The 12,272-nt window shown below is 35.0% G+C and overlaps 2 protein-coding genes across 2 annotated transcripts in view; both read right to left on the bottom strand.

Annotated features, from left to right (window-relative positions):
- The window catches only part of LOC133188546 (dual 3',5'-cyclic-AMP and -GMP phosphodiesterase 11A-like), a 279,036-nt gene that overhangs the window by 119,128 nt on the left and 147,636 nt on the right, over positions 1 to 12,272 (bottom strand). The gene's annotated exons all lie outside the window — the stretch shown is intronic.
- LOC133188500 (leucine-rich repeat protein soc-2-like) lies at positions 5,640 to 11,770 on the bottom strand. The gene is made up of 2 exons (XM_061323959.1): positions 11,596 to 11,770; positions 5,640 to 8,207 (listed from the first exon to the last, which is right to left on the bottom strand). The coding sequence occupies exon 2, from the start codon at positions 8,175 to 8,177 to the stop codon at positions 5,838 to 5,840; it is 2,340 nt and encodes a 779-aa protein (XP_061179943.1). The 5' UTR covers positions 8,178 to 8,207; positions 11,596 to 11,770; the 3' UTR covers positions 5,640 to 5,837.

The following is a 12,272-nucleotide window of genomic DNA, read 5'->3' as shown; positions in this document are numbered from 1 at the left end:
TATTCCTTTGTATAACTATGATCCCCTGTTATGGCCCCTTTATTCTCCTGGGGGTTCATGACAAAGAATCTACATCACCTGAGGATGCTTCCATATAAATATACTGGCTTTGCTGTTCTTAAGAAGAAGATTTTTAAAGATTTTTCCTATGTAAAATTTTGATCGCCCATTGTGGCTCCACCCTAGCCCCGGGGTCAGGATTTGAACAAACTTAAATCTACACTACCTGAGGATGCTTCAATAAACATAAAACCAATCATGGCTTTGCTGTTCTTGAGAAGATTTTTAGAGATTTTCCCTATGTATTCCTATGTAAAACTTTGATTGCCCATTGTGGTCCCACCTACCCCCGGGGTCATGATTTGAACAAACTTGAATCTACACTACCTGATAATTCTTCCATATAAGTTTCATATTTTCAAGCACAGTGGTTCTTGAGAAAAGATTTTTAAATGATGCCATTAAGTTTTCACGAATTCATAATTATCTCCCCTTGGAAGAAGGCGTGGCCCTTCATTTCAGGAAACTTGAATCCCATTTACCCAAGGATTCTTTGTGGCAAGTTTGGTTGAAATTGGCCCAGTGATTCATGAGAAGAAGATGAAAATGTGAAAAGTTTACGACGACGACAAAGACGACAGACGACGGACAAAGTTCGATCAGAAAAGCTCACTTGAGCCTCGGCTCAGGTGAGCTAAAAAAATCTTCTCAAGAAAAGGAAAGCCATGCTTCACCACATTTACCTCAAAGCATCCGTAGGTAATTTTGTTCAAATCGTGTCCCCCAGGGGTAGGGTGGGGCTACAATGGGCAACGAAGTTTTACATGGGTATATATAGGGAAAATCTTTAATAATCTTCTTCTCAAGAACAGCAAAGTCATGATCAGTCATATATATATGGAATCTGCCACAGATAGTGCATATTCAAGTTTGTTCAAATACCCCCCCCCCCCCCCTGTATAGGGTGGAGCCACAATGGGTAATCAAGTTTTACATAGGAAAGCATAGAAAAAATCTTTAAAAATCTCTTTTTCCAGGAGCAGCAAAGTCATGATTGGTCATATTTATATAGAAGCATCCTCAAATAGTGTAGATTCAAGTTTGTTTTAATCATCAGGTCCTCGAGGTAGGGTGGGGCTATGGGTGATCAAGTTTTAAATGGGAAAACAGGAAAACAGTCTGGTGATGAAGTACAAGAAGGGCCATAGTTACTCAGGTGAGCGTTGTGGCCCATGGGCCTCTTTGATATTTTAAAGGGGATGCGATCGCACCAAACACCCCTTTCTTCGACATTCTTATATGTACCGGGTACTTGTTTCCGCCCAAAAGGGCACAATTAAAGGCTATTGATTAACATGTACGTCATCTGATAATTGTTTTCTTTGTCTCATAGAGCTAGTTTAATGTTTATTTACACATGATTTTCGCTCAAAGTCGCCTTTGATCAAACAATTTTTGCCTAGATATTTGTATGTATAAAAAAAATATGACACCCAATTGCTACGTAGCGATGCGTTCAAGAAATTTCTCAAATATTCCTTCCCATCTTCATAAAGGTAAATAGAAAATAAAAACTGTGCCATTACAGTAAGTATTGAGAAATTGTATAGAAGATATAATTTTTATTTTTAGTTTTATTTTCAACAAAGATAGGTTTTGATTATGGTAGTTATTTACCGTTCAGATAGGTTGTCTTTTTGCAAAGAAAATCTGGTTCTTTGTACGCAAGAAGTAGGGTGATAGAGTAAACTTCAATCAGAAGAGAGGGAGGCAGGGTGATAGAGTTACTTTGAAATATGGAGATAGCGAACAGTATTCAAGTTCAAAGTCCATTTAGACAATACAAATCGGGGGAATGGAGAGCAAACACGGACCTCCATAAACATCAAAGGTGGGATCAGGTGCCATGGAGGAGTGAGCACCCGCCGTGTGCTCCTTGTCATGATCGGGAAAAACGGAAAAAAAATTGCAGACAATTCAGTGTGTAAATAATGGCCTAACAATTAGTATGAAAAACGGAAGAGATGAAAGCAGGATGATACAGTAACCTTCGATCGGAAAGAAGCAGGGTGATAGAGTAGCCTTCAATCAAAGGGAAGCAGGGATATAGAGTGACCTTCAATTACAAGAGATTGAAGCAGGGTGAAAGAGTAACCTTTAATGACAAGAGATGGAAGCAGGGTGATAGAGTAACCTTTAATGACAAGAGATGGAAGCAGGTTGATAGAGTAACCTTTAATGACAAGAGATGGAAGCAGGGTGAAAGAGTAACCTTTAATGACAAGAGATGGAAGCAGGTTGATAGAGTAACCTTTAATGACAATAGATGGAAGCAGGGTGAAAGAGTAACCTTTAATGACAAGAGATGGAAGCAGGGTGATAGAGTAACCTTTAATGACAAGAGATGGAAGCAGAGTGAAAAAAGTAACCTTTAATGACAATAGATGGAAGCAGGGTGATAGAGTAACATTTAATGACCAGAGATGGAAGCAGAGTGATAGAGAGATCTTCAACCAGAAGTAAGCAGGGAGATAGAGTAATCTTCAATCAGCACTTCGTGCTCGGTCTGTAAGCTTTTCAGCGATGTCAATATATCTATGGATTGCTGAATGAAAGGGCTACATTTGTTATATAATTTTTTTTTACAGAGATTGACAAAACAAATTTTAAAATAATGGGAACAAGCCACAAGTTGTATCTCTTGTCTTTTTAATTTTTACACATAGAGACTAGAGATAAAAATAAATTAAGTTGTTTAATATAATTGTGTTTCCTTTATACTGATAGAATAATTTATGGATTTTTTTCATTGAAAAGGCAACATTTGTTTTATTATGTTTTGTATCGTTTTATGAAAACATATCTAACATATTTTAATATAAAGTTGATCGTTATTAAAGGCATTGTTACGTCTTACAAATGATTACAGAACATCACAATTATTAATAGAAGTTGAAAGATCTTTTTTTTTCAGAATCGTCAAGTCATACACTGTATTAGCTATTGTGAAGCCAGCACTATCGTTGTTTTACAGAATATTATTTCCATTTTTAGAAACATCAAGTCGATATGCATTTCAGAATCTTTAAATAGTAACACAAGTCTATATGCTGTTATATACTTGATCATATGATCACCTTTGAGCCAATCAGAGAGCTTGGAATAAATGAGAAAAATTATATATATATATATATATATATATATATATATATATATATATATATATATATATATATATATATATATATATATATATGACGGCCGGTGTGGAAATGCTTACTCTTCCATGGCACATGATCTTCAGGGGAATGTGTTTGCTCAGCTATTTATAATCTGTATTGTATAATTGGCCTTATTTCGAGCATAATTGCTGTTCGTTATCTTCACATATTTTTTTTTTTATTGTAACGTTTTACAGACATCGTCTTTAGTCGTTCAGACAAAGTCTTACAGACAAGTCTTTTCTGTAAAATTCTACAAAATACTATGAATTTTTTTTTTAATTTTTAAATCATGATCGACCTCCAATTAGCTTTGCTTTTCCCATGTTATCGCTTGTATATGAATATATGTTTGTGTGTTTGTTTCTTATGCATCATTTATGTGATTTTTGAGTGAATAAATGAACTGAATTGAGCTGTAGCACCTGAAGTACTCTGGCCATACCCTCGGCAAATGACTTCTGTATTACTGTATCAGGAAGAGAGATTTCTAACATCGCACTTGACATTGCATACAGTATTTAGCCAGTAATGGGGAAGATCTATTCATAGAATTCCTCGGCAAACACTTGATATAAGTACAGAGTGCTTTTTGTTTTTCTGGGTGGTATATATCAGGTGAGGACAGTCAGACGTTTACATGTATATAGATGTGTTTACTTGTACCTATAGCTGCAGGGATTCATGTCTCCCTGCGTAGTAAACTTAGCAGACCTGTAGCTCACTGGTGTGTAAAAATGGGATAAAGGGACGATCAAAGATCGTGCATCCAATTTGTCCAGTAGGCTACAGATCTGCAAAATATCGTACACACTTCTGCGTTAACTCTTCAAATTAATCCGTTCAAAAATGTTTTTACTGTCTTTTAGATAGGGTTTTTATCATCATAAAGGATTGAAATCAACAATTAAATTTTCCAAGAAAGCAAACCTCCGATAAAAATAACATGCTTGAACTGTTAAAATGATGTCATGATTAATTACGAACCCAGGTTTATTGTTTTTTATTAATCTTTATCACAGTACTAGGAAGATTTGCAAACCGAATTCTCAATACGAATCTGGTTTAGGTTGTAAGCAAACATCGTCAACATTAATTGTAGTCAAAATATAAACATGCAATCATACCTAACTACATTGCTTTTAGTTTCGACAGATTCTTGTTTCAATGTTTATCTGGTAAAATTTCAAGGCGGTGGATTTTACCTAGAGCTTTAATCTACAATTATTTTCCACCTTATTTAGGAATTATATGCATTTATTCATTGAAATATATATATGTATACATTGTTACCTTAATATTCAGGAATTGTATACATATGCTTTTATACGATGAAGTATATTATACAACAATTTTGTCAATTATAACCTCACCAGAAAAAACTAGAATGATACTTTCATAACTACATTTCGTAAGATCTTTAAGGTGGTATGAAATAACAAACGAAATTTCTCCTACATATTCATTTGCCTAAATTAGTAGGATTCTAAATACCCCCACCTTTCAGAATGTTATATTGTAATTTTGATATTTTTTTTTAAATTAATTTAATAGAAAAAAAATACAAAATTGATTTTTTTCTTATATAATTTCTTTTTTTTCAAAAGCTTGATATTATAAGCAAGAGTTAATTAATATAGTGCTGATTTAAAAACAAAAAAGATAAGATGTAAGTCTCGTTACTTTTTTAATTAAAAAAAAAACTTTCACCCGATGATAAGCACTCAGCCAGATCAGAACAACACTTCAAACGGAAACTACAGTGCAGGGAAATAATTTTGTTACATAAACCAGCATCAGCATAAGCATTAGTAGCATCAGCATCAGCATTTAAAAAACAGCATTACCAGGTTCAGGATCAGCAAGCAAAGGATAGAACTAGCATAGCTAGCATTGACCTAGATTTAAAAACCAGCATTGACCTACTTAAAATCAAGCAAAGGAAGCATTCAAATCAGCATTGATGCTGTAACAAAATTAGTTCCCTGCACTGTATACTTGTACGTCATAACATGGAGATATCCCATGCTACCTTAAACTGCTGTCATTACGTCAGAAGGCGCGGCTATGATATCGAGTAGGAAGAGAAATGTAAAGAAGCCAGATAGGGGAAAGGCAATAAAAGGGGCCCTCAATATGTTTCTGTGATGTAAAATATTGTGTACGTAATAAGTATCTATTCTTGGTGTTTATGGGGATGAAAACAGGCATTTTACGAACACGGTGATCCCATAGGCTATCATCTCATGTACACTGAATAAACAGATATTCCTTAAATATTCAGCATGATAAAAATATTCCTTAATATACCTTATGTTTATCTACTGATTCGGCAATCAACTAATAATTAACTTTTTTCTTGAAACCCCATTTATTTATTTCCTTCAAACAATTCATATAAAATATAAATACGGAGAAGACAATTGAATGTAAAAGTATAAAATGTGAAATGATTGTAAAAGAACAAAAATAACAGTCTCATAACACCATATTGTAAAACAGTTCAATACGTGCGTCACAAACATAATTCAATGTTTAATACTTATTTATATGAGTTTATAGCATATATTACTTATTTTGGCACGGCGAGGGACATGCAGCCATTAGTCACAAGAACTACTTTTCCGAGTCAATTTTTCTTGAGCTTCTTGGCGAATCATCGGCGTCCGTTTGAACCTCACCGGCTTTGAGAGTATCAGGCGGATCTCGTTGTTTGTAGGCGGATTGTGACTCTACATTGACCGTACACCGCTGCTTCAGATTCTCCATTTTACCTGGGAAAGATTTGATTTTATTGTCGGACACATTCAGTTCTGTGAGATTTGGAAGTTTGCATATATTATCTGGAAGAGATTCCAGTAAATTGTCCGACACGTCTAGAAACTCTAAACTCGTCATCTTTATTATGTCTCCTGGTAGGCATGTTAGGTCATTGCACGCCGCCTTCAGAACCTGAACTCGGTATAAATATGGCATATCGGTCGGTACGACGTTTATATGGTTCTTGGAAACATCCAGATATATCATGGACGCTAACACGTCCCATCTGTCCTCTGGTAAACCCATTAACTCGTTGTTTGATAAATCCAAGCGAATCACTTTGTTTAGTTCTCCGAAATTTTCCGGCAATTCCATGATGTTGTTGTAGGACATGTTGATTTCTTCTAACTGATGCAGAAGGCAAAGTCCATTCGAGAAATGCTGAATTTTGTTTTCGGAGGCGTTCAACTTTCGCAGATTTTTCATATTGCTTATACTATCTGGAAGATCAGCCAGTTCATTGTTCGATACGTCCAGTTCTTCCAGAAGTCGAAGTCTGCAAAGTTCATCGGGAATGACCTTGAGGATGTTACTCCGCAAATTGAGCTTTTTGAGGAGTTTCATATGACTCAAGGTACTTGGTACCTCATCTAGCTTGATGTCTTCAATTTCGAGAACAGTCATCTGCGATGCCCACGTCTTTTCACCAAGAATTGTCAGTACAGATTTTGGATCCACGGAAGGGAGTGATACCGGATTTGAGGATAAATTCAAAGATGTCAACGTTTTTGGTAAGGTGAGCTCGGTTAATGCATTACCAGCAACATCTAGAACTCTCAGAAATTTTAGGAAGTCAAATGTTTTCGGCAACGCATTTATGTCGTTGTGAGCCAGTTCAAATACCTCCAAACTTCTAAGCTTTTTCATATCCTGTGGTAGACCTTGCAGGCGGTTCCTGGAGACACAGAGCTCCGTTATTAGCTGGTTTTCTCCCAAAGATTCCGGAATATTGCTGATTTTATTGTCATTAGCCTTAAAACTCTTTAGAGTGCCTACTTTATGAAGGTTTTCAGGAATATGTTTAATATAATTCCCCGTCACATCTAAAGATATCAGCGACTTGAGGTTCGGGAGGTCTTCTGGGAGAACAGTAAGGGAATTTCTGGCTAAACCGATATGTTCCACGGACTTGAGTTTGCTGATACCAGCTGCAGTCTGTAGCTTGTTTCCAGACAGATCCAATTTCTTGATGTTCTTAAGTTGGTAGAAGTTTTCTGGTAGGTTCTCCAACTGATTGTCGGCCAGTTCTAAAACCTGGAGTCGTTGAAGCTGATGAATCTCCTTGGGCAGTCTTTTTATCTGGTTGTCAGAGGCGTGCAAATACGTGAGTGCAAAGTGCAGGGTGGTGATCTCCTCCGGAAGGTAACCTATTTTGTTTTTTGATATATTCAGATAGTGGAGGTATTTTAGATACCCAATCTGATTGGGTAACTCTGTCAAGTCATTGTCAGCTAGATCTAAGTATGTTAACGTAAGGACGTTGTTGATGTTGTCAGGGATATGCGATATTGAGTTTCCAGATACAATTAGCTTTTTAAGTGCCGGATTTTTAACGTTGGCATCGGGTAATTCAACAAGACGATTTTTGCTAAGATTCAAAGTGGCACCAACCTCATATATTGTTTTTTTCACGGAACGAATGACATTGTCAGTCAAATCTATAAGTACTAATGCAGGGCACTTGTTTATAGTTTTAGGCAGGGCTTTGATTTTGTTGTTCTGGGCATACAAATACTCCAATGATGGCCCTTTGTTTATGGTTGCAGGGAGACTTTTCAGACCGTTGTTCCCACACTGGAGTTCTTTTAATGCTTTGATCTTGAATATTGTCCCCGGCAAAGCCCCCAGGGAATTATTTCTCAAATCTATAAACTCCAAGTTGTCCAAGTCTGATATGGTTTTAGGAAGCTTCTTCAAACGGTTATTTTCGCCCAGTAATTTTACAGATTTTATTTGCACCTCCTCGTTTTTCCATATTTCTACTGGAAAAGCCTTGATTCCATTGGTAGAAAAATCCACAATGACCTTAAGATTTTCATTTGTGTAGATAAGATGCTTGCGCACAGTAGGCGCGAGGGCCTTGATTCTACTTCCGGGCCCTTGAATGGGAATTACTTCGTCTTTGTCCTTGCTCATTTTTCATTCATTATAACATGGCTTGGATACCTGAAGTTGAAAAAATATAAATTATATACTTTCACTTTTTTTTTTCTTTTGCCAACTACTTGTAACCGTAATATTTTCCTCATATACATGTACATGTATATACATGTACATATTATCCTTTTTAGTTTGGTATATAGTAGAATATGTAATTCAAAATTGGCGCAAGTATAATTTTTTTTAGATTCACATATTTCATATTAATAAGATATACAAAAAAAGCGTACAGTTATTTATCTTACTAAAATTATTCTGGATGAAAATGTATCAAAAATAATACGTTGTACAGTGTGTGACATTTCAGCTACATCATACTAAAATATATTACGTCGAATTACATTATATCTATTCTGAACCAGAGACTCAGTTGAGCTTTTCTGGCCTGGGCTGCCAATGATTAGATGAGTCTACAGGTACCCCTTTATAATACAGATACAAGTCTTCATCAGGTCCCCTGGTGAGAACACAATGGTTCAAGATTTTATATAGGTATAAGATGGAGGAAATGGGACGAAACATTATTTTTAAGGAATAACTATCTAGTTTTTTTTTGTTTTTGTTTTTTTATGATGTTATCAAGCAATTGGCTTGCATGATAATTTGCATAAACGCCGAAGGCGTTTATGCATAAATTTATCACTCAAGCCAATCGCTTGATCATCATCATAAAACCAAAAAACCTGACAGTTGTTCCTTATATTTACATGATTCCGTAAATTCATGTGCTCGATCCTAATCCCGCCCACTTCTCTTTCTCTCGCTCCCGCTCAGCACGTGATTTTTGTTTTACCACGCCTATCGATGAATTAGGAGCTTTATGAAGAAATCAAGTTTTTTTTTTTATCATTTGTAGTTTTATCTCGGACAAAGACATTTGAAATGTAAATATTTCAAAATAAGAACATTCCTTAATTGTGTATATTAATATACGATAGCATCCTTATATTGTGTAGATTGTTTCAAAATCATGGTCCACATGATCTTGGCTGGTGATACAGGGATTTAAAATTTTACATTTTTTTTTTTAATTTTAGGTTCTTCGTAAATACTCGGAACAATTTTGAAGAAATATGACTTTAACTTGTCTAATAAATATATGTCACAGGTGGGATGAAAAAAAAATCAGGTCTCAACCGGCACTCGAACCCAGAGCCTTTGGGGTATCATGCCAGCGCTCTAACCACTGAGCCATTGATGCCCGATATATTGACTCTCACACGCCTGTGAACCCGGTGACACATTCCCCCTCTTTGTGAAAATTCGCCCTTGAATTCTCTGAGTTAAGGGAATGCTATAAGGCATGTTCCTAGGTAATAGTGGGTATATGTACGTTGGGCGCCAAATGTCACAGGTGGTGAAAAATCAAGTCTTAACCGGCACTCGAACTCAGGGCTTCTGGAGTACCGTGGCAGAGCTCTAACCACTGAGCTATTGAGACCCGATATATTGACTGACTCTCACACATTGAACCCGGTGACATACAGATATACGCAAAATTGAATACTAGAATATATGTCCTTTGAATAAGTTTGAATTGGTTTTTGGTTACAAAGGAGGATTATTCGTTTGAGAGAGAGAGAGAGAGAGCATATGTCTTAGGTGAGCATTGTGACCCATGGGACACACGTAAAAAAAACCCTGAAAGGAACAAACCATATAAGAAGTTCAACAGTTATCAATCGTCAGAATCGTCTACTACATAACTTTTAACACATGCCTCTACAAGGGTACTCTTGAAGAACAAAATGTTAGGGATTGCTCCAAACACTTCAAATGTCATTCTTATCTACAAAAAGATTTTATGTCTAATTAATTACCAGTATTTTACTCCCTGTCTATACAGGATTCATCGGAAACCTTTCCCTACCAAAATATTTACAAGCTCATGATCCTTTATATTCCAATCAATATGTCTGTTACCAAAACAAAAGCTCTTACAAATAACTTGTTATTGGAGAAACTGGAAACAATTTAAACAATTAAATTGAAATTTTTTAGGCTCTTGCTATTTTATTGCATTCATTTCTGTCCATTTTTAATTTCTATATTGAAAAATCTTTACTATTTTCTTTAGTTGTAACTCGTCGTATTAAGATTTATTGAATTAATTGAAAATTTACTCGGAGATTCGAAGTGCCACCGACAATATTGATATCTACGGAACGAGGACGGCCACACGGGGAGGTAATCAATTCTAGAACACCGTGAACAACACGCCAGAGCGAGGGGACTGGAGAGTTTTTATGGGATTTCGTGATTAACTTTGTCCTTTTTTTCTCTCCCTAAAATTAATCAATTGAATGTGTAACTCGAGATTAAAATTCACTTAGAGACAAGATATGTTAGAGGTATTTATCAACTGTGGCACTTTAAATTCAAAGTTTTGAAATTGAAAAACTGTGCTTTGTAAACATTTAAACATGGTTGAGTTGTTTTTTTTTTTCATTCAGAAAAATAAAATATATTTTTTCAAAGAGATATAATAATATTTTTCATCAGACTTACTATTCGATTGAAAGTACCATTTACTCCCAGGGTTTAATCTCTCTACTCAGGCGGATTGACTAAACCGAAACGGAGGAAGGATACATTTCTCTCGTGTAAATAAATACATATTTAGACAGTAATTAAAAGCCCTCACTAGAGGGGTTTTAACCTATCGATCAGGATATGCATTCATTTCATTTGAACAAAATTGACATACTGGAAACACAAGATATTTTATATATGTGTTATGGGCTACCTACGCGACGAGTCGATTGAGGTCAAAATGTAAATACACAAATACATATTGCAGTTTAAATGCCATTATTGGCATAAAATTTTACCCAGTGCAGAATTTAGTCGCTACTTAGCATAATAAAGCTTTGTTGTGCATAGGTAAAATTCGACTGTGGTATTTGACTTAAATTTTAAATGGCATATATTTCAAATTGTTAATTGAACATTTAAATACCTACGTTTATTTAATACTTTAATTAAGCCACGTGAAGTGAAAAAAATATTAGTCATAATTGATTGCTTAAGGGAAAGATACTAACAAGTATGGAGCATGAAAGGGATTTAAAATTCAAGTTATACAAAATAAAGAGGAATGAAAAAATATATATAAAATATATATGAAATGTATGTTTATTACGCCATGATTTAGATGCATTTTTATATAATTAAAATATTATTTTATTTTCAGACACAAAGTTAGTCTAACAGAAGAAAGCATTGAAATGTAGAAGAGAATGCATGTTGGACATTAAAGAAAGCACCAATCTATCTTAACGAGAGAGATGCAAACATTCTTTTGCTTAATAAACTTGATATCGTATTTGAAAGCATTGAAATTTGATGAAAATGAAACCACCCAACTCAAACAATATCTCTTTAAATTTCTTACCTGGCTATTCTTCAGTGTTGACAATATTATGATTAAATACACAACAAGGTGTGTATTATCAAATACACGTCGTTAGTCTGTCGAAAGGAACAGTTATCCCTGATCGCGATAAACCATTTTTCTTTATAGACTAACTTCACAAAGTTCAAAGTTTTCGTTCGACTTCGCTTGTTCCCGTCTAGCGGCCCTAGTGACAAGAACGATAACTCGTTGCTAAGCCATGTAAAGGTACAGTCTGCAGTTCAGCGATAGGGGTCGCCGTTAAAAGGTGATATGCCTTAGCGGTCTTTAACAAGTGCTTAGGTTATTGCTGGTCAGTGATTTACGTAAGAAAAATTAAACACTAGCGTCAATTAAATAATTAAAACTTTTGGAAGTTTCAAATGATCGTATTCAATCTTCAAAACGTTGACAAATAAGAGGTACTTTTTTGACAAAAAATACTAAACATTTCAATAAAATTTTTGAAACAGATATACTATATCAAGATACACAATATTGTAAAGTAATACTAGTTTTTAATTTCAATGCACAGAGCTTGTCTTCCGGATTGTTATAAAATGTAAAATAAATTAATAAAATTTTGAATCGACTTTAAATACACTTAAAAAATTGTTACAATAAAAGATTCTGACAAAAGATTTCAGACAAGAAATAACATGTTTAAAAAAACGCAA

Source organism: Saccostrea echinata, unplaced genomic scaffold (assembly GCF_033153115.1).
Source record: "Saccostrea echinata isolate AGI-Se365-2 ecotype Australia unplaced genomic scaffold, CSIRO_AGI_Sech_v1 ptg000001l, whole genome shotgun sequence".
Taxonomy (NCBI): Eukaryota; Metazoa; Mollusca; class Bivalvia; order Ostreida; family Ostreidae; genus Saccostrea; species Saccostrea echinata.
The sequence above is the reverse complement of the archived record's forward strand: the minus strand, read 5'-3'. Positions and strand labels throughout refer to the sequence as shown.